At 43.8% G+C, this 23824-nt stretch overlaps 1 protein-coding gene across 1 annotated transcript in view; it reads left to right on the top strand.

The window, feature by feature from the left end:
• Positions 1-23824, top strand: part of TMC3 (transmembrane channel like 3) — a 650080-nt gene that overhangs the window by 388403 nt on the left and 237853 nt on the right. Inside the window, exon 10 of the mRNA XM_078684118.1 lies at positions 10345-10492. Within this exon, the coding sequence (XP_078540244.1) occupies positions 10345-10492 (148 nt within the window). The remainder of the gene's footprint in view (positions 1-10344; positions 10493-23824) is intronic.

The raw sequence follows: 23824 nt of genomic DNA, 5'->3' as shown, positions 1-23824 counted from the left end.
AGACCTGACACTTTATGTGGATGGTTCCTGCATGAGAACTAGTACAGGAGAACTAGTCGCCGCGTATGCAGTGACTACTGACACTGAAGTTATTGAAACACACCGCATTGACACCCTGTCTGCTCAAGCAGCGGAGCTAGTTGCTCTGACTCAAGCCTGCATACACGCCAAGAACTTGAAAGTTAATATTTACACCGATTCACGTTACGCATTTGGAGTTGTACACGACTTTGGAGTGCTCTGGCAGGAGAGAGGTTTCATGACTTCTCATGGAACCAAGATTCAGCATGGTCTCCTTATTCAGGCTCTGTTAGATGCAATACATTTACCGACATCCATCGCTATCATGAAGTGCAAAGCACATACGAAAGTTACTGACACTATTTCCCAAGGTAATGATCTAGCAGATCGCACAGCCAAGCTTACAGCTCAGACACCAGACATTCCAGTAAATAAGACACAGACACATACTCCAGATCTGACTACATGTATGACAGTTAAGGACCCTACTCAAGATGTCATAGATATCCAGTTACATGCTACTCCCGATGAAATCAAGAAATGGTCCGAACAAGGAGGGGTACAGACAGATCAAGGATGGTTAACAAAGGGTAGAGCCACATGGTTTCTCCCCGACTCCATGGTTCAAGTCATTATCAATACCGCACATAGTCCAGCACATTTAGGAGAAAAAGCTATGTTAGACAGTATCCAGAACATTTGGTTCAACAAGCATTTACGAGCTGCAGCCAAGCAGAAAGTCCGTACCTGTATGATATGTTGTCAGTTTAATCCAGGTAAAAGTGTCCCGGTGGAACAAGGTGGATTCCAGCCCCCTGACCACCCTTTTGAAGTCCTCCAGATGGATTACATTCAGATGGAGCGATGTCGAGGTTTCAAGTATGTCCTTGTAGTTGTATGCGCTTTGTCCAGGTGGACGGAGGCATATCCAGTTCCAGATTACACAGCCGCGACCACTGCCAAGCAGTTGGTTCGTGAGTTTTTCCCCCGTTATGGACTCCCTAGAGTCGTATATTCTGACAACGGCCAGCCATTCTCATCTGAACTCATGAAGCATGTGTCCCTTTTGTTAGGGTACCAGTGGAAGTTCCATTGTGTACGCCATCCTGAAGCAGCCGGTCTCGTAGAGAGACATAATCAGACCCTGAAAATCCGTATTGCAAAAGTTTGTCAAGAGAAAGGTGTAGACTGGCTAGTAGCTCTGCCAGTTGCTCTGTTTTACATGCGCATGGTCGCACATTCCAGATCAGGTCTGTCCCCGTATGAGGTCGTATTCGGCCGCCCCCCTAACATGTGGGGTACACCTAGACCCCGAAGTATTACCGATGTTTCAAGTAATATGCTGACAGATTACCTAGCTTAATTGATGTCTGCCCTCAACTCTTGTTGTTCACAGGTTGCCGCCGCATTTCCAGACAATACCGAGGTGGCACCGCATGAAATCGTTCCAGGATCCATGGTCCTAGTGCGTAATTTCGATCGCTCAAGTCCACTGGAGCCTCGCTGGAAGGAGCCCCGACAGGTCCTCCTGGCCACCCGTACAGCCGTGAAGTTGGAGGGACGCAAAGGCTGGGTGCATCTTTCGCATATAAAGAAGTTTTATGGATTGAAGCCAGTCTCAAAGAACATTTCCCAGGATTCAAAGGACTGCCAAAGTACTATTCTTAAGGACTGTCCCGCAAAAGACATTGCTACGAACCCTTCCCTGTTAGAGACAACTCCGCAACAGGAGTATAAACTCAAGTTAAGGTCTAGTAAAATAAGTCAGCCAGTTTGATTGTCTAAGTCCTCCCCTAGGTGAAACGGTTAGACTGTTTCTGACACGTATAAAATAGACCCCCATAGTGAGAGAGTTAGTCAAAACTCAATCCGATGTATCGTTTTTCTATGTTTCATATTATTTCTCAGTATTATGATTTCCTGCACCAGTTATGCATTTTACCTGTATTTCCCAGTTTCTCATGTAAATAAGTCTTCCAATGCTACAGTAGAGCACACGTTTAGTGATCTACCTCCTCATGAACTCTCTTACCGCCTCGCTATGCGGAACAATTCTTTCATCCGCATGTTACATTATTCACACCAGACCAGCAATGCCACTAATTGTTGGGTGTGTGGTCGACTCCCCCCTTTCCAGACACCGAAGGGAGTTCTGCCACTCTTTCCTTATCCATTTTCACATAATGGTTCGTGTGGAGCATGGTCCACGTTAACGTCATCCTCAACAGATATGTCTTTTCTTAACAGTACATGTTTCCCAGACAAGCAAGGTCTTCCCCACAGAACAGGGTTAGATCTAGAAAATGAAGTTTACAATTTAGGTAATTATTCTTCGAATTTCATGGTCCTGAATGTTCAGTCTGATTCCACTCCAGACTTACCTGCTATTTCAGTACTACCAGTCAAAGGCGAATTATGTGTCCGAAATAATGGTTCCGTACATGTAGGACATAGCGATTGTACTACTATTGTCAAATATAGTGACAGTGGGAAATCTATTTTCAAAGCTTCACGGCATTCTTATTTTATTTGTGGTCAAACTGCATATGTTCGTCTGCCCCTCGATTGGGAGGGAACCTGTTACATTGCCTTCCTACTGCCACCAGTTTTCCTAGCCCCATCTGATTATCATAGAAACACACATCTAGTACACATTAGACATAAAAGGGAGATCGAGTCCCCCATTGTCGATTATACTGAAACTGCCCTAGAACAGTATACAGATTTCAACAGAGGTTTCTTCTTCTTTATAGGACCTATCCAGAATAGTAAGCTAATCCGTAGGTTAACCAGAACCCTTGAAGCTGTAGTAAATGAGACTGCCTCTGCTCTAGGTAACTTAACCGAAGAGCAATCTGCTATGAGATTTGTCGTTTTACAGAATCGTCTCGTCCTTGACGTCATATTGGCCGATTGGGGCGGGGCCTGTAGAGTCATCGGATCTAGTTGCTGCATTTTCATTCCAAATAACGCGCCGTCTGTTTATTCAGCTATAACTAGACTCCATAAAATTGCCCATCTGTTACACCAAGATCCAGGCACCTGGACATGGTCCGGTTGGTTCTGGAATATAATTTCCGCCTGGGGATGGAAAGTATTGTCATTTCTAGGTATTGCAGTAGCGATCATATTCAGCTGCTGCCTCTGTATACAATGTGGCCCTGCGATTTGCGGCATTTGTGCTACCTCTTGTATTCCTAGTCCCAAGCCCCGTTCTAGATCCCGTTCCAGGATAATTCGAGACGAGCAAATGATACTGTATGAAATGATAGATGGTATCATGAATATTGATGTTTCCTGATGGAAACGTAGTGACAAGGAGGGAATGTGGAAAAGTAAATTTTGTCATGTTCTGTGTCCCTACGCGTCCTCCATCATATGTTATTTATGCATGATTAATATGCATATGTATTCCCTATGTTCGATTAATGACGCAATTACAGTTGTGTCCACCTCTAGTATGTCAGTTTCTAGTTCTCGTGAATACTACGAATATCAGGCCTATGTAAAGTTACGTTGCCACGTTTCTCAGTGTGCACGTTATTCCATTATAAAGTCCCCGTTTCTAGGCCTCAAAAGGGCCCGGACACCAGATTCAGCTCCTGTCTCCTGAAGCCTCGCTGAGGAGCGATACAGCCCCCACCTGTATCCTCGACCCTTCACTTACTTCCTGCCTCGCAGTGCCCGGCTCAGCCTGGCTCTGCCTCTGAGTCTGCCAAGAGTATGTTATGATTCCAGTTATCAGTTCAGTCCTCCTTCTCTGCATTCCTAAGCTACTGAACTGCATCAATAGTTTCCGTCATTGTCTAGCCTTTACGTCTCCACGTTAGAGAAATACTGTATTAATGCTCATTTAATATTCTTCATCACGCACTACATGTAGAATAATGCATGCACCAGTCTCAGAGTCTGTTCGCCTTTACCCCGATAACTTTTAGTTCATATCAACATGTTCTCTAAACATCAGATACTAGATACTGCTTAGGTACATGTCGCCCTGACTCTCCAGACTTCAGTCTCTGCTCCTAGCACAGAGTTCGAAGCCCCCAGCTTCTCCTAGTAACACGTCATTGCCAGTTTGCGCGCACCACCAGGTTAGAGGTCCCGGCTCCTTAGGTAGCCCCCTCCATGTTTCCGCCCCATTCATGACATATTCATGACATATTCTGTTACGTTTGCATCACATGTCTATGTATACGCCTCTGTTACACCTACTTTCACCCTTATCTTTCGCGACTGCTATTGACCACACCCACTGCTCCGCCTATCGTATGTATTGTAATGCAACTGTTCTAGTATATATGATCATGCACTGTTATTAAATGTTACGCCGATCCCGATTCTGCCCCCGGCAGCGCTGCCATCCTATTCCTGTGCAGGTTGTCCTGTTCCTGTCCTTTATGCTGTAATAAACCTGCAAACTCCTACTACCTCGAATCTTGACTCTTATTTTATTGAGCTATCTGTTATTGCTAAATCCAGACAAACCTAGATCAGGTATTATTTATTTATATACCACAGTACAGAGAAGATTTTTTATGTTTAACACCATGTTTAGACAAGAATAATTCCATCTCCCTAGAGACAAGTTGACTTCCCTAGAAAAGAAATCTACTAAAACTAGAACATACCATTCAGACCCTGCAGAGTATATAGGCCCAAGGATGTCCAGGCCAACTTCTTCCCAAGGGTTGTTTGGAAGTGTTCTAATAATCATGGGCTGGATTCTGGGTTTCGCTACTTTCTCACTCAAAGCACACTCCATGCAATCCCTTACTTTTCTCTCGATTTCCAAATCCATGCTGGGCCACCAGTATGACATCCTCAGATTCTCCTTTGTCTTTGAAATACCCATATGTCCACTATGAGCCAGTGAAATGAGCTCACTCCTAATAGAAGCCGGAGGAACCAACCTAGTACCTCTTACAAGTAAACCGTCATATTCAGATAATTGATCCTTAACATGCCAAAATTTTTCCAATATGTCACCATCTTTTGGTTTAACCTTCCATCCAATCTTGATCAATCTCAAAATTTCCACAAGGGCCAAATCTTCCCGTGAAGCCTCCAACCATTTGCACTTATCAATGACACTCTCACCAACTGAACAAACCATTTCATCTTCACCTTCCAAATCATCTTCCAGATCTAAATCTTCTTGAGAGACAAGACGAGATAAGGCATCAGCTACTTTATTTTCAACACCTGGTAGATATCTAACCTCAAAGTTATAATCTTGTAAACCTACAACCCATCTTGTGATTCTACTGGAAACAGCATCTATCCCTTTGGTTTTTAAGATCTCGCATAACGGTTTGTGGTCAGTCCTCACTTCAAAAGTACTTCCCCACAAAAAGTTTTTCAATTTCTTTACGGCCCAAAAGACCGCTAGCGCTTCACGCTCTACCACAGAATATCTTAGCTCTGGACCCCTCAAACTTCTTGACAAAAACAAAATGACTACCTCACTCCCTTCGATCTTCTGTGTTAAGACTGCCCCTAATCCTTTTAGACTTGCATCTGTTATTAGAACAGATTTCCTCTCAGGGTCAAAACTATTCAACTTGGGGGCATTGTTCAACTTTCCTTTAAGTGCAATGAATTCTTTTTCACATTCATCACTCCATACAAAGTCAGATCCTTTTTTTAATAACGATCTCATGCTAACACACAGTGAAGCAAAACCACATATAAACTTGTTATAGTACTCCGCCATACCTAGAAAGCTAATCAATTCCTCCTTGTTTTTAGGAGAAGACATCTTCATCATAGTGTTAATCAGACCAGCTTTTGGTGAAATACCACCCTCTGAGATTGTGTGCCCCAAATAATCTAGGGAGTCTTTCTTGAATTTACACTTTTCCAATTTTACTGTTAGACCAGCTTCACACAAACGTTGCAAAACACTAATCAGTCTCAGATCGTGCTCCTTATCACAACTTCCAAAGATCAGGATGTCATCCTGATACACTCTCACACCTTCCAACCCCTTCAAGACACCCTCCAAATCTCCAAAACTGAGGCAGCTGATACTAGCCCAAAAGGAAGCCTCACAAAGCGAAAAGTGCCAAATGGTGTTACAATCTTTTCTTTCTGATCTTTTGAGTCTTCATCGAGTCTTATCTGGTGGTAGGCGGATCTTAAATCCACCGTACTAAAGACCTTCGCCCTTTTTAATAACATTAACATGTCTGCAATTTTGGGTAAAGGGTAGTGATCTACCACCACATTTTTGTTTAACTCTCTAAGGTCTATGCACAAACGAAGAGAGCCATCCGATTTCTTGGCGGCTACAATCGGAGCGACCCATTGGGTAGCTTCAACTTCTTCTATGATGCCCTCCCTAACCAATTTCTCCAATTCCATTTTAACTTGATCTTTAACAGTAATGGGGACACTACGTACTTTACAACAAACAGGTATAGCGTCCTTCTTCAACTTAATGTGATGATCATAGTTCTTCAAACAACCCAACTTCACATTTGAGTTATGAACAAAATTATTGTCTCACTTCCTTTCTCTCTTTTTTTTTTTTTTTAAAGAATTAACCACAGTCTTAGTGTCTAATAAAATATCCAGTTCAATACCTGTTGTTGTGCAAATTCTCCTGAAGGAACAACAGTTGAACCGCTTGAAAACGCTTGAAAACGAGCTAAATGAAAAAATAATGACAAATCTGCTGTTTCCTAAATGAGCAAAAGTTGTTTATAATGAATCCGTGTACTCGAAGACGAAGCCGCTGTGTTGTTATGGCAACCGCGTCATGACGCTCCTTGTTGGCGAACGTGTAATGGCGCTTCTTGTTGCTGTGGTGGAGTGAGCGAACGTTGCGCTCGAGAAGAAAAATTGCGGTGAGTCTTTTAAAAGATGCAGTTGCGAGGCGGCTGCCGATGTTGGGCTGAGGCTTTTATTTAAAGACAGGTTGACGCTGGCAGGTTGAAGTGCGCTACAAAAATGCGTTGTGCTCACAATGTGCTGGCAGATTGAAGTGCGCTATAGAAACGCGCTGCGCCTATAATGTGCTGGCAGGTTGAAGTCAAAAAAACGTTATCCACAATGCCAGATATGATGAAAGAAGCGCTTTAAAAGATCAAGAAGCGCTTTAAAAGATCAAAGTAAACCAGGGGAAATAGCGTCTTCAAGATAAAAATCTTCAAACAGTGCTGTGCAGACTGTCAAATAACACTCAATCACTATCAAACTTTGTGAAAAGAAGTAAAATGTTTTCCAAAGTACACAAACAGCCCAGAGCAGCTTTCAATATAAAAGTGTGTCCAGGAAATTGGACATAACGTAGCTCAAATGGAATAAAAAAAAACAGTACCTTTTTTAAAAGTTATAAAATGAGGTAAAGGAGGTATCTTTGTATCCTTGTTGAGATCCTTTCTTCAATTCTTCGTAAATCCCATCCTCGTCGCCAATGTAAAGAAGTCCAAAGGTAGATTATGGGTGAATTAAGTATTTATTATAGTAAAGGATCCCATCCACAGGATAAGTAGTCACCTGTAGTAAAGTCCAAGATCAACTGCCTAGATACTCTAAATATAACAAGCACAGAATCTGTACAGAGCATTCCAATGCATGTGCCAACCTAGCAACAGGCTGCATAATCAGGATGCCACAGCTTCCTTACGCCAAAGGCAGAAAGAGTCAAACATTGCCGGCCGGGCTTTCTTCTTAAATAACGCAACTTCCAGATTATCTAAAATATTTAATACAAAACTACCATGTTGGGGCTATCGTAAAACACCATCTTTCTTCGTATAGCGGACCCATACTTCATTATAAGTAATAGGACCCACTCCGTGTTTTGAATAGAGCTCATAAGTCGGAGTTCCAACCGGAGGTATCGGACACGAATCCTCCAATCGGGAATCCCTGTTGCAACCACAACTAAACCATTTCCTAATTTTGCTAAGACCAGGCATCTTATAGCTCACTAATCTAGCTTCAAACTTCAAGGGGTTATCAACTATCGATACACTCATAAATATACGAGCCCCTCGGCTTCGGCTATTGCAACAACCGAATCAAAACCAAGAACCAAAACAGAGTCGTGGGAGCGACCCACTTATACTTAACCAAAATATCTGTCACGCCACCAGAAGACCGTCTATCGTCTCGCTTTACAAAGGATCAATCAAGGGTCCAAGACAGGGCGACAGTCAGGGCAGCAGTCCTTCATAGCTGTCGGAAAGCGGGAAGCCTCGCAGAAAAGACCTTCGGTCCACGTCGACATGCAGGGGCAATGAAGTGGCGGCCTTCCTCCAGAATTTCCTCAAGTGGCTCCTCACGATCCTCGGGCTTGGACCGGTACCGCTGAAGTTGCCCCACCGTTGGGAGCCAACTGAAGAACCGGGTTTTCTTAGAACCCAGTGGTGCCAGGGACACACCAGAAGTCTTCGGATTCTCCTGTCTTGGAATACAGAGACACGGAATACTTCTGGATGGCGTCAAAGATCAAATTTATTAGATGCAGCTAGTAACAGTAAACCAAGCAATACAACACGGTGTACAACTCAGGAAACTGCTCAATTTCATAGAGCAAGACATCACTTTTTATACACCATATTCTCAATTTAAATGTACACCCACTGCGCAAAATTCTGACCAATATGACACATTTTCTAACCGAGTATCACATTACCAAAAATCCAATTTACAGTAACCCAACCCAAAAGTTAATTATTAGGACTGTCCCAAATTCAATTTCCACAAGCCAGACAAACCCATAATTGAAAGCACTACCCATGTAATGAAAAGTCGTAAGGAAAGAAACAATTCAGATGTTGAGTAGGATAAGATATGTGCAAGAAACTAAAAGTTAACGATATCCTGAACATTGATTGGCAATTTTAGACAAGAATCAAACTTAAGGGAAATTGGTTTTGCGAGGTCAGTTTCAGGTGAAGAGGTCAGTTTCTCTGCAATTCACTCACAAGTCAGAAAAGGGCCTGTTAATGCATACATGAACAATGAGGCCCATGCAACTTTGTTCGTTCGGTTACCTCCATGGCCTACGTGAGGGCAACACAAAAATGGCGTCACGAACAACTCAAACAAAATGGAGTCTGGTTCGAAATCACGGAACCTCACTTCCCTGGACCGGAAACAAGCTTCCTAGGACCGGTTTCTGGCATTACAGCCGTCTTCAGCCAGGCTTGCTTGAATCCAGTGGCAAAGTGAGCAAGGGACTCACGTCTGAGCATACCCTGCCAACTTATGGCGAACAAAGCGGTACAAAAGCAATTAGTGGGCAGTTGCTACGTTTAGGCCACAGTTCTTTGGGGGCATGTTTGGAGAAGAGAGGAGTGAGATGCACTCCTCTGCCCCAGAGTAATTGCGCATGTGAGAGCTATGCTGCATTGGCAGCAGCCCTGACATTCTGGATGCACAGCATTTGAGCCCAGAGCAGGCCAATGATTTATGTGATGTAGGAAATGTGATGCTCTACTGTAATTCATTCCTCTAAATGCTTTTGGAGATGGGATTATGTGCCCAATGTGTTTATGCTGGTGAGGTTATTTCCTACTGTGAGTATACCCCTAATGTGAGCGATGCTTGGGAGGTTAGGGTCTAATATGTTAGACTGATGAGGTTGGCGTACAATGTATTTTGCGCATAATGTGAGACTGTGCATTATATGGTTTATGTTACTGGATGATGCTGAGTACAGTAGTGGCCAGTGAGTACTGGGTGTGTTCTACGTATTATATGTTCTACATTTGCTCTGTTTTAAGTGATAGTGCTGACAGCGGTCCCTGTGGCCCTGCCAGATGTAAATAATCCCTTGTAGATATGACCCAATGCCAGGTGGAACTATGTATATTATGTGATTACTATTCTAACATTTTTGAGAATATAAAGTTTTTTTTTTATATAACCTTGTATGGTTTCCCTTTTGTGGTGTGCCTGAGATGTTGTTGCTGTGTGCGTGCACAAATGCTTTACACATTGCCTCTGGGATAAGCCTGACTGCTCGTGCCAAGCTTCCAAGGGGGTGAGCAGGAGTTATCTTTAGCCCTGACTAGAGTGGTGGTTTCTGCCTGGCTTTGGCGCAAGCCTCAGCCAACCAGAAATCCCATTTCTAACAAGCATCTACATTAAATATCATGTTTTTGCGATGTTTATTTGATCGTTTGTGTTTTGAAATGTACTACTGAGTTTGTTTCAGTCATAAGATAACTCTATGAGTGCTTGATGAATAAGTTTGAAGATATTAAACTAACTGTAAACTTGGCATTGTGCCATGTTCCCAATTCTTTTAAAAATGTTTGACTTTACAATTTCAAAATTATTCACTTGAACATATTTTTCTTCTAGGGCAGTGACTATAACTTTAAGAATTATTGCAAACATTCTTGTACTTCTCTCACTTGCTGGAAGCATATACATCATTTACTTTGTCGTTGATCGATCCCAGAAATTAGAGCAAACAAAATTGGAACTCACTCTTTGGGAAAAAAATGAGGTAAGTCCATATTACCATGGTTGTTGAGGCTGGTCATTCTTATCATCTATTGAAAGCACAGTCTGCAGATTCTTTAAAATTGGAGTACAATGCTGCATTCACTGGTCAGCGCACTGAGGAAAACAAAAAAGTAATGGGGGAATGCTTGAATTATTCTCCGCCTGCGCCTTATCATGGACCCAAGAATGAATTGAGATATAAACATTATCCTACTACTGGAGGCCCTCTGTGGGATTATATGGGAATCTTACACTCTTTTTTCATAATGCGAAGAGTGACCCTGTTTAAAATTGTATCACTGTAATGAATACTGGGGCGCTTCTTTTATGCTGTGAGAACCCTTGTTTCTTATGAGCAGGCAGACATCCCAGGATCTCGATGGATAAATGTGTCCAGTCACTTTATGAAGGTAGCTTTAGCATGGTGGATACACTATACACCTGGGCCACCCAGTTGCCAGAAGTGAACTATTTGGCATCCGAGATGATCCTACTCTGCACCTTGATGTAGTCAATAATCCTGCCCTACTGGGTTTCCAGTATGGCTCACAGGTTCATGTCGCACTACCAGGCAACACAAGAATCACACTAGACGCAGACAGTTATGAGATCAATTAGATGGGAGAGCAAATGAACAGAAGTGGTACCCTTATTGCAGGGTGTATGGCTAGCTGAATAGGCTGGCGTGCAGGGTTCCTGCACCTGGGACTTTATAGAGATCACAGCGCTGGGAGATCATTGGGAACTTGATACATTTACATAATTTACGGCTCTTGCGTGCAAGTTGCAGCTCTACAAATCCTAATTTTTCAGGTATTTGTACATCATTGGAACTACATGGCATCACATTATTGTTCCTTCCTGAACGTTTCCTGAGCACCATGGAGGCTAAACTAGTGACTGTTCCCCTGGCAGAATAAGGTATCTACTAGGTTTATCTCTCCCCCGTATGGAATGCCTCAGACTGATGCATGTTATGGTATTAAAACTTATACAGCGCACAAATACCGCGGTGTCATGGCGCTAACAGTCCTGAAGAGAGCTAGAGCACTATTTATTAAATAGCGAGGTCTTAAGGGCTTTCTTGAAGGATATCAAAGAAGGAAGGCTTCTGATGGAAATGCGGAGGGTATTCCAGAGCTTTGTAGCACCCACTGTGAAGTGTCTACCGCCCTAGTAAGACTTACTGAATCTCTGAGAGAGCATCAATTTCGCCCCTTCAGACCGGATGCATTTGTTTAGAGAGTACCAATGCAGTGACCGCCTCAAGAACTGAAGATCAGTACCATTTAGTTCCTTATATGTAATACATAAGGCCTTAAACTTAATGCAACACTATTAATGGTCCTAATATATTGACCCCCTCAATCTACGTCTACTTTTGCTGCTTTATTGGCAGAACAATTGGCTTCCCTTGTAACTAATTATTCTAAAATTGTCTTGTTGGGGGATTTTAATTTTTGGTTTGATGCTACTGAGTCGGATGCCCAGGCAGCAGAACTCAAGGACTTACTTTCAGACCTGAATTTAATACAACAGATCCATTCACCTACCCATGAAAAAGGACATAGCCTAGACCAAATATGGTCTCAGAATATCCCCCTGTCCATCTCCTCTATAACTCCTTGTATTTGGTATGATCATTTCCTTATATACTTTACACTTATCATCGAGAAGGGCAAAAAACAGTCATTTCATACAGGTGGAAAAATTAGGAAATGGAAGGACATAGATACATCAGGCTTTTTGGACACCTTGGCCTCGTCCCTTCCTCTAATGACTAAAGACATCGATGCCACTGAAGAGGCTTTCTCAAGCTGGATATGCCAGGCAGCTGACGTCTATGCTCCTTGCATGAATTTCCCCCGCTCACGCCCTAACGATGCACACAAGTGGTTCACTCCACATTTGAAGACCTTAAAATTGGAAGTGCGTCAAAAACAGAGGAAGTGGAGAACCGGGTACTTATTACAAGATAAAGTAAACTATTGTAAGGCCCGGAAAGTCTACCAAAAACTTATTTTAAAACAAAAAACTGACTATTTTTCTGCAAAAACTCTGAATTCACAAAATAAGATGAAAGACTTGTTTAACATTGTGAATGATCTTAGTAGTAGTGACAGAACTGCTCCGCTGGTCACTCCTACACAGGATCTTTGTAAGTCACTGAATGCTTTCTTTTTAAATAAAATTAGCACTATAAAACAGAGCATCTTAAATTCCCTGCCTCCCCCTCCTTTGGACAATGTTTCTTATAATCCTTTTACGTTAGAAACCTTTCCCCCTATTGATGAAAAGATTTTGTCTGATCTTTTTGTAAGGGTTAAATCAGGATCACCTGATGATATCTGTCCTCCGCACATTCTGAGAGAGGTGGGGTTAGCTATCCCACAGGGCAATCTTCCGTTGCTAAATGGTTCACTTTCACAGGGCAAAGTCCCTAGCTGCCTTAAGAAGGCCTTGCTTATTCCTTTGATCAAGAAAGCAGGAGCAGATCCGCTTGATCTGATAAATTACAGACCAATATCTCTGTTACCCTATACATCTAAATTATTGGAAGCCTACGTCTCCGCAAATGTGTCTAAATTCATAGAACAATCGGAATATCTTGAACCCAATCAGGCAGGCTTGCGTCCTTGTCATTCAACGGAAGCTGTGATATTGGCGGTACAAAATACTTTAAGGCGGAATGCTGATAAAGGTATCCACCAGGCCCTGGTACTTCTCGATCTTTCGGCAGCGTTCGACACGGTTGATTATTCCATTCTTATCAACCGTGTCGAACAAGCCGGCCTTAGAGGCCTTGCTTTGAGCTGGATTAGTTCCTTTATCACAGGCCGCACGCAATCAGTAAGATTGGGCCCTTTCACAGCCCCCACTATCCCCACCACATGTGGAGTGCCTCAAGGCTCATCTTTGTCACCTATTATTATTTAATTTGTACCTTCGCCCACTACTATACTCCCTAAAGAATGCTAAAGTTACCATCTATAACTACGCGGACGATCTACAACTCATCTTTCCTCTTAACACCAAGGACTCTGTGGTAGAATTTCATAACACCATGACACACATTCAGAGATGGATGAGTCTTAATCATCTGAAACTTAACCCAGGCAAGACAGAATTGATCTTGCCTGGGAAAAGTGAATTAAGTTGGAGTCCAGGCTTCTGGCCATCTAGCATGGGGGCTCCACCTATGAGATCGTCCTCGGTTAAAAGCTTGGGAGTTACACTTAGTGAGGATCTTTCTTTGAAAAGACAAGTTGGTACTGTAGTGTCTGCCAGCTTCTTTCAACTTAAGAAAATAGGGAAAATAGCCCACTTTCTTACGCAGGCCGCTCTTACTCAGGTTACCATTGCCCTTGTCCTTTCCCGACTGGATTTCTCAAATAGTCTTTACTTGGGACTTCCAGCGGGCGTCCAAAAAAGACTCCAGTTGGTCCAGAATCAAGCCGCAAGACTTATTCTTGGACTAACAAAGTGGCAATCCATTAGACCTGGTTTGAAACAATTGCACTGGTTGCCTGTAGCACAGCGAATCGCATTTAAAACTGGGTGTATTATTTTTAAAACCTTACAAACTACAGCCCCGAAGTTTATAAAAGACCTTGTTTCCAGATATAATCCATCACTAAATCTTCGCTCTGCTCAAAAAGCTTTACTGGTTGTCCCATCCTTTAAAAAGAAACGTCTTGGTGGCTGCTGCTTTGACCATCTTGCAGCCACCTTCTGGAATTCGCTTCCATTGCATTTGAAAACGAGTGGAGATCTTCTCAGTTTCAGACACTCTCTCAAAACTTGGCTGTTTATCCAGGCCTACTGTTGAGCTGTATTTTATTCTTGTGTTGTGTTCCCTCCGATAGCGCCATGAAGCCCCTGGGCGTACGAGCGCTTAACAAATAAATATTAACATAACATAACATAACAAATGGAAGCCAATGCAGTATCCGAAGATGATTTTCCACTGATTGAAACTTAGGGATCCCCAGCAGGAGCCTTCAGCAGCATTCTGAATCATCTGAAGCTTTTGGGGCCTTCCAAGATAGAGCCCATTGCAATAATCCAGTTTGGCAAGGACTAAGGATGTACCTGCAATCTGTTTGGGAAGGTGACTGACCATAAGCCAAGATGTCATCCCGAGAATTAGCGATCCTTGGCTAGGCCTGTTTAGTGGAGTTAAAATTTCTGTGCAAGATTTACTGTACTCCTAAGAGACTGCGTCAGATTTTTATACACAAGTCATTGACCTGACAGGGGTGTTTTCTAAAATTAAGAGACTTATTTCACATTATTTAGTTCTGTCTATTTATGCAAACATATTGCATGAAAGCTACGAATACACTATAAGATTCTGAAGTACCCATGGTGCTTACTCGTAAAATAGGGCTCCTGGGTATTATGGAAGAGTGGGAGGGTTCCCGCAGAAAGACAGGTCCTGGCAGGCTTAGGATTTTCATGACCAAACTAGATTTTGTACACTATTCGCTATATGAGAGGGCTATAGAAGACAGGGTCGGATTGGTAAGGCAATGGCTGAGGGGGCGGTATCCGACTTCCAGCTGTGAGCTTCTTTTTTGGGCTGCCTGGGAGCCAATTTGTTCAGTGTCTGTGCTGTTTGGATGCCGCCAGCGGTTCAGTGGGGGGCTTAGTGGCCTTTCTGAAGGCAGATGGGCCGCTGTTACCTCCGTTTTACCAACGGGTGGAGGTGTCGCTCTCGTTTTCTCGCTGGACCCTCTCATTAATACATGCAGATTGAGACGGGGCTGAGCTGATGTGGTCTCACTTGTATTCATGTGTGGTTCACCAGGGTTAACTAATCCAATTATTTTTAAAAATTCTAAATGAAGTTAAGAAAACATTCCTCTGTCAGAGACCCCCCCGCACCTCCTTCTTTGCATAAAACTTTGCCTAAGCAGTGTTTTGCAGAAAGGCAATCCGCAAATGTGGGCCACGTTTTTTTTGCGTGCCGGGCCTATTTTTGATCCTAATCCAACTCTCATGTACTATGTATTCACTCATCAACATTGTATTTGATAAGCTTCTCTCTAAACATATTTACACATATATGTCTCTTTTGACTGAATCACTGGTTTTGTAAAAAAAAATAATCAAAGACCCGAAGCTTTCAAAATTATTTAACACTCACAGGGGCATTTTCACAAGGGAATTGCACCACCGGAATGTCACTTTTCCGACCTTCTGGTGGCGCAATGCCCTGCTCCATATTTACAAAGAGGCGATTTCAAGCAGATATTTGCGTGAAAGTGGCGAGCAATGGGTGTTGCTGTGGGCGTTCAACCGCAACACCCATTGCTTTTTGACACTGCCCCAGATTTACAAGGATGTGTAAATCTGAGGCAGCGCCAAAAACTAATACCATTCAAAAGCAGGCGTTAGAGTAGAGTGGTGCAACGAGGAGAAATACTTTTATTTCTCTTCATTTTTGCTTTTTCTATGTGTGCTGCATTCTGCAGCCCACATAGCATGAGCAAATCTCCTTTAAAGATTGTTTATGTGCAGGAAGGCGTTGCAGGGTTGATTTCCAGCAATGCAGGCACCCTTGCACTATGGTGCAAGGTTGACTGTGTTGCAGGAAATCATCCCTGCAACCCAGGCACCCATGCACTTTGGCTCAAGGGTGTCTGAGTTGGCGCTAGGCATCTATTTTTAGCACCAGTGCAAGGGGAAACACAGGGTTGAGCCCTATTCTTGTAAATACCACACATCCCAGCTGATTTAAAATGATGCAGTGCTGCAAAATTGCTCGCAGCGCTGTGCCATTTCTTAGTAAATATGCCCCACAGTGTCTCACAAAGCCTTTAACAGTGTAAACCCAGCAGTTATTAAAACATTCAACAGACACAGATTGTACCCTCACAATCACGTTGAAGGATCAAATATCAACACCTTTCAGAGCAAATTGATTGATTACAAATGTTTATCTGGCATTTCCCAGAGTTACTGCTTTATTTTCAGAAAGTACAGCCCGGAAACAGCGTTCAAAGCATGTCTCTTTGTATTTCTGAGTTTTGCTGTCAGAAAATAGAGCACCAACTCTGATAAGTATCAATTAATTCACTTTAGGCCCTGCTGGTGCGGCCTATGTCTCATTAGATAGCATGTTGCCCTCTCTAGATATATGCAGAAAAAAAAATATAAATAAGTAGAGTGAGGCGTATCAAAGTATCAAACATCATCTAACCTTTTTATTGTTTTGTTTCTTTAATTGACGTGTCAAAATCTGTAAAGGAAAAAAGGGAAGCATTCCTTATTTTCCATAGTTATGAAAGTCCATTTCGCATGCCGAGCAAACTCACAAACATCGAGCAAACTCACAAACATCGTGCGATAATTAAACAAGTAAATAGCAACAGAAAGTTATAAAAGGTGCTAATATGAAGAGTGCATAAGCATTTGACAGATAGATAATCGGCCATGATGTCATCAATGAAAGACGCACGTCAACTGTGCAAGCATTATTCAGATAAATGTCACGGACTTAAAATGGGTGTCAGATCATTTTGTCCTTAGCTCCCGATGGTCTACCCAAATACACACTGTATCTACAGTTCTTAACTGCAAAAGTATGAGACGCCTTGCATGGCTGTGAACCAACATAGCAAGCAGGTCCGACCCTACAGCAGTCAAGCAGAAGTCCATCTGGTTCTGTAGTCCTAACAATTCTAACATTCTGATTATTAAGCTCGTAATGCCTACGAAGGAATAACTAGGTCAGGGTTATGATACTTCTTTTCCATTCTCTGCATCTCGCGCCTATTGAGCTTGGGTTCTGAGTAGTTTGTCCGACTCCTTGTACTTTGATATGACACTGGACCCTGGTAATTCCTGAAAAATAAACAAGAATGAGTACCTCAAATATATATTCACAAGGGAAGTGTCACCCGTTAAACTAAGATGGCTGTCATCTATTCACAATACGCAATAGTTTGTGACCAGCTGGGAACCGTAGAATGCTTCCACTATCCTGTGGTGTTCTATGGGGCATGCAGCCTCACTCCAGGCAGTGCCAGAACTCTATAATGACCACCAGTCTTTCCTTCGCTGAAAGGAGCTTAGCGCAAGCGGGTTTGGAGTACTGCTAAACCACGCTCAAGCTCCAATAAGCAGTAAGCAATTTCTTCAGTCATGCTTCCTGGCACAAAGCTTCTTCCTGGTCTAGTGATGCTATTTTTGTTATTTACACAACTAATCTTTACTTTCATCACCTATTCTGTTCATGGAGATGTATGTAATGATTATTATCCGGAGAAAACAATGAAAATATAAACAATACTATCAAAGAATTAAATATTCACTTATTTTGTTCATGGAGATGTATTTAATGATTCTTATTCAAACATATAAAAACAATCTAGGAATATCTTTCCTTGTTGCCACAATCTGTTCTTTAGGGCAAAAAGAACCTGAAATCTCTTTGGCATTCCTCTGAATGATCACCTCATTGAGTGCTCGATAAGGATTTCCAGAGTGGAACTCTACTGAAAGGCCATGATTCACAAAGACTGGTGTATGAGTAAGTGTGACTTGCTTTCCCAGTACTTTTTACCCATGAATTTAAAGAGAAAAATGAGAGCACTCATGGTTTTGTCCTGGAATGTAGGAGTCCGCCAAAGTAAGTCACAGCAAATTCTTTGTGCATCTGCCCAAGAGGGTTCACTATTGGAGATGGACAAGGGCCTAGTATTCAGCTTACACTTCTTCACTCCTTGCCCTGCCTGGTACCCCAAGCTTGAGGAAGGACGAGACTGACAGAGATGGAACCCTGAACCCTTCCTGTGACTCAAAATATGTTATGGCATTGGATTCCAGCCTGAAGAATTCAGGAAATACTGGAGCTTCCCCAACTTTCCATTAATAAATTGCTCTTGAGAATACATGACCAATAAACGAAAACTAATTCAGGTTCTAAAAAAATAGTAAACTAAAGAATAAATAGGACCTCAAGAACTTCCACCCCATCTCGCTCCTCTCCTTCATCGAGAAGACCGTCAACAGACAACTCTTCGCCTTCCTCAAGACCAACGGATCCCTCGACCCCTCACAGTCCGGTTTCCGAGCAAACCACAGCACCGAGACCGCCCTCATCGCAGCCACCGACGACATCAGGTCCCTGCTCGACAACGGGGAAACTGCTGCCCTCATCCTCCTGGACCTCTCAGCAGCCTTCGACACCTTATGCCACCGCACCCTGATACAGCGCCTCAGCAACACCGGAATCCAAGGAGCGGCACTGGAGTGGATCATCTCGTTTCTCGCCGGAAGAACCCAGAGAGTCCGCCTCCCCCTGTTCCAATCCGCGGCCACCGAAGTCATCTGCGGCGTTCCGCAAGGATCCTCACTCAGCCCCACCCTCTTCAACGTCTACATGAGCCCTCTTGCAGCCATCGCCCACCAACACAACCTCAACATCATCTCCTACGCCGACGACACCCAGCTGATCCTCTCCCTCACCAACGACCCTGCCACCGCCAAAGCCAACCTCCAGGAAGGAATGAGAGACATCGCAGAATGGATGAAGATCAGCCGTCTGAAACTGAACTCAGACAAGACGGAAGTCCTCATCCTCGGACCATCTCCCTCCGCCTGGGACGACTCCTGGTGGCCCCCTGCCCTGGGCATCGCACCCAAACCAACGGACCACGCACGCAACCTGGGCTTCATCCTGGACTTCTCCCTTCAAGCAAGTGAACGCCGTCTCGTCATCCTGCTTCAACACCCTGCGCATGCTCCGAAAGATCTTCCGATGGATCCCCACCGAAACCAGGAAGACGGTCACCCAGGCCCTCGTCACCAGCCGTCTGGACTACGGGAATACCCTCTACGCTGGAACCACAGCCAAACTCCAGAAAAGACTCTAGCGCATTCAAAACGCCTCAGCACGACTCATCCTGGACATCCCTCGCCGCAGCCACATCTCTGCCCACCTGAAAGACCTGCACTGGCTCCCCGTCAACAAGAGATCACGTTCAGACTCCTCACCCACGCACACAAGGCTCTCCACGACATGGGCCCGAAGTACCTCAACAGCCGCCTCACATTCTACACACCCACCCGCCAGCTCCGATCCGCCAGCCTCGCCCTCGCCTCCGTCCCACGATTCCGGAAATCCACCGTTGGAGGAAGATCCTTCTCCTTCCTGGCAGCCAAGACATGGAACTCCGTCCCCACTCACCTACGGCTGACCCTGGACCATCTCTCCTTCAGGAAACAACACAAGACCTGGCTGTTTCGAGCAGTAGCGACCCCCCCCCCCGTCAGCGCCTTGAGACCCTTACGGGTGAGTAGCGCGCTATACACATTTTGATGCTTGAATTTTGATGATGATTGAATTGTGTGAAAGAGACCAAAGCAGAACAAGCCCTGCCTGCAACATCCTCCAATCCAGTTATTGGTGAGGAATGAGATGATTGCTTAGCTCTGGGTTCTCTTTCAGTGGTGTCACAGGTTCAGGATTAGAGGTTCATTTACTTTAATAAAGACATTAGTTTGAGCACATGATGTGAAGATCACCCTCTCATACAAAGCCTTCATAGACAGCTTTCTCATCCAGTTCTCATGTTAAGTGGGGATTGTACATTTCTACTTTCTCTGGATGGATATCTTTCCAATTGTCCAAGACCTGTTCACCCATTTCTAATAAACAGTGAAACGTATGGTGTCACTTGTGTCCTGTAAGATTGTCAGAGGTGCAGACGTTATGCAGGTCGGTCAGCCCACTTTAGACATTCAACATAAACTAGGGAGCATTTTAATAAGACAGTAAGCGCAAACAAGACCATATGATGTGGACTATGTCATCACCTGTTTGACCACATCTCCAGCAGTACAAGTTGCTGCTCAGATTAGCTTGGAGGTGTTTGTATACTGACCAGTGCCCCCATGCAGTATCCTTAAATGCTGAGCATGCTTTGCACAGTCCCAAGTAATGAAATTCCAGAAGTGCTCACCAGTCACCCTCCAAGTATTCTCCCTGAGGTCTGAGCTGCAGTTTTGCCCTCCGCTGTAGTTCTATGGACTTGGAATGTAGGTTCCCAACTACTCCACTGTAGAATGAGTCTTGCAAGCCAGACAGTAATTCACTCAGTTTTTCCCAGATAATGTATGTGCTGGATGTACCTCCATTGTTGATTTAGGTGTAACTGGAACTATTCCTTCAATTTTATAAAAGGTTTCATGCTACCGTAAGATAAAATATGGTCTAGAGATGGGATCCCTCTATTTTTCAATATTGGTACTTTTAAATGTAAGAAGGCATTACATTTCAGGGACTTTTGTGTTGTATCCCATGCAGATCGTTTAACCTGCAGTATCAGGTTCCCCGGGTCTCTGGATGCGGATCTGTGACTGTACACAATAGTCAAACATGTTACAAACGTTTTCAATGTGTCTTTCTTATTCTGGCATCTCATGTTCAGTAGTGAAGTCATAAGCCACTGGCATGTTATGTGTTATAAGGATTTTATAAAGAGCACATACACCAGCTGGTGTCATGGTGCTGATTCTAGGAGATACCGAACAAAGTGGGAGTTTATTCATAGGCCTGGATATACAACCATGTTTTGAGGGATTTTCTGAAGCTCAGTAGGTCGGTACATGACCTAATTTCCAGAGGAAGGGAATTTCACAGTCTGGGAGCCAGAGTTCCAAACCTGCATCCCTCTTGTCGCTTCAACGTAAAGGTAGGAGTTGCCAAAAGTTGGAGGTGAGCCGAGCGAAGGTTGCATGAGGGGGTGTACATTGAGATGAGGCTGTCTATGAATTTGGGGCTCCGGCCATGTAGAGATTTAACCTCTTGAGCACTGCGCAAATTCCCCTGCTGTGTGGGCGAATTAATGAGTGGCCGGGGTTTGGACGGCCCCCAGCCGTCCTCTGCACACGTCCACCATGACATCAGACGGCCAGGGGACATCCGAAGCATGCATGGGGTTAAACACCAAACAACCTACTTTGAATGTGCAGCGTTGAGGAATGGGGAGCCAGTGCAGCTTCCTCAGGAGAGAGGTGGCATGTTGCCACCTAGGTTGCTGGTAAATCAGTCTGGCTGCTAGATTCTGTACCATCTGTAACTGTTTGGTTAGAAAAGGTGGCAAACCGAGGTAGACTGAGTTGGCGTAGTCTAGGTGTGAAAGAACCGTGGCTATCATGACCTGTATCAATTCTGCTTGGGTGAGTAGTCTGCTAATCTTTCTAATCTTTTGCAGCTGGGAAAAGCAAGTAGAGATCACAGAGCCAACTTGTGATTTCAGAGACAGGCCATTATTTATTGTAAAACCCAAGGCTTTTGGCAGAGAAGGAGGGGGTTGGGGAGGGTGCTAGTTCCATTGGCCAGTAGTGTGGGCCCCAGGAATTGTGACTGCCCCCCATTAGGACTAGTTTGGTCTTGCCTGGGTTAAGCATTAAATGGTTGCAGTCCAACCAGTGGCGGATGAACAGCATGGTAGACTGAAATTCAGAGACTGATTGCACTGAGTTGTCAAAGGTAAACATTAATTGTAAATCATCGGCATAATAAAAGGTGGCCACTTTCCTTCCCTTCAGGGACCAGATCAAAGGAAGAAGGTAGAGGTTAAACAAGTAAGAGGACAGCGAGGAACCCTGCAGAATCCCACATGTGGTTCTTAGCTTAGGTGCCGTAAACTGGGCTATGCGGACTGACTGGGAGCGATCTTCCAGAAAAGGGCTGATCCAGCCGACTGCTGAGCCCTGGATGCCAGCCTCCTTGACACGATCTGCCAGGATTCCATGGTCGACCGTGTCAAAGGCGGCCGAAAGATCAAACAGCACCAGGGCATGAGGAGTACCTCTGTCAGCTTTCTCTAGCAGGGAGTCCAGTACTGCCAGTATTACCGTCTCTGTTGAGTGGGCAGAACGGAATCCAGCTTGGTGTGAATCGAGGTAGTTGGTTTGTTCCATAAAATTGGACAGACACTTCGCCACATGGGCCTCCAGTACCTTAGCTAGGTACGGGAGCAAGGAGATAGGGCGATAGTGTGACAAGATCTGGGTGTCTGCCCCGGGTTTTTTCAAGAGGGGAACCACAACTGCCTTTTTAAAGGCCTTGGGGACACAACCATGGGATAGGGAACCATTCAAAAGAGTGAGGGCTGGACCCGGGAGGACGGTGAGGGCATCTTTTAGGACATGTGGTGGACTTCAAATAATTGATCTAACTTATAGTATTATTTGATGTCAGGCAGGTGCATGTCTCCTGAAGACATTGAAGCATATCGTTTTGATATTCTCAGACTGAGCTTCAGGCCATTTCTAAAAATGTTTTACTACCTGGTCAATACTCTTTAAGAATGAGTTGGGGATGCAGACAAAGAGCACACCAAGGACATTTAATCTTGTGGCTACAACCATCCTAATGGTTTGGGGTCTGCACCATAATGACAATTGGGAATTGTTTCTGTATTGCAAAATCGTCCGTAGTCTTGTCAAGAAGAGGCTGTATGCAATGTTCACTCTAATTATTTTCCTCTATGTGCAGCAATAAAGGTGCTCTGTGCATTGCAGGTTGGCTTTGTGCAGTGAAGACCAGCAATAACTAAAATGCAAGCATGTGTGGGGTGCAAGCTACCAAAATCAGTGACATAGTAAGGGTGCCTTAGGCCCTAATGAAAACCAGAAAACATTTCCCCATCACTGGTACTAAGACACCAACTTGCATTAGTTTGCAGTAAATAAGGAAATCATAGTAATATTATTGACAAGTACCTGGTTAAAAATTATAGTCCAGATTTATTAACACTTTGTACTGACTTTGCATCACAAAAGTGATGCAAACCAAGCAAACAGTGGTATGGTGGGGTTTACTTTCCAAAGCAAATCATGATTTGTTCTGGAAAGTTGCACTCAGTAATGCAAAGTAACGGTATGCCCTACCTTGTGCTACTTTGCATCAAGGAGGTTTACCTTGGGTGGCACATGGGCATTTCCATGCAGCCTCCCATCAGTTTGAAGCAAATCCCTATCTACTAACATTTATAGACAGGGATTTGAGCCAAAAATTACATCTCCTTGAGGCAGGCATAACACTGCAGCAACTTCTAAAAGTCTTCATAGTTTAAAAAACTTGGAATGTATGTTGCACTGTACAGCACACGTGCAGTGGAAAAAAATCTTAAAAGATATTTCTTATTCTGTAAGTAAGGATTGCCTTCCAGTACAAAACCTATGCTTGACAGAATGCTTATACCCTTGGACTAAGGTCAGGGCCACTGGAATTATAAATGTTTGCGGCTGTGACCATTTCCACAAAACTATGGTTTTGCCACATGTTACATAAGCCCTTATCTGCTTAATATTC

Source organism: Lissotriton helveticus, chromosome 3_1 (assembly GCF_964261635.1).
Source record: "Lissotriton helveticus chromosome 3_1, aLisHel1.1, whole genome shotgun sequence".
In the NCBI taxonomy this organism is placed as follows: domain Eukaryota; kingdom Metazoa; phylum Chordata; class Amphibia; order Caudata; family Salamandridae; genus Lissotriton; species Lissotriton helveticus.
The sequence above is the reverse complement of the archived record's forward strand: the minus strand, read 5'-3'. Positions and strand labels throughout refer to the sequence as shown.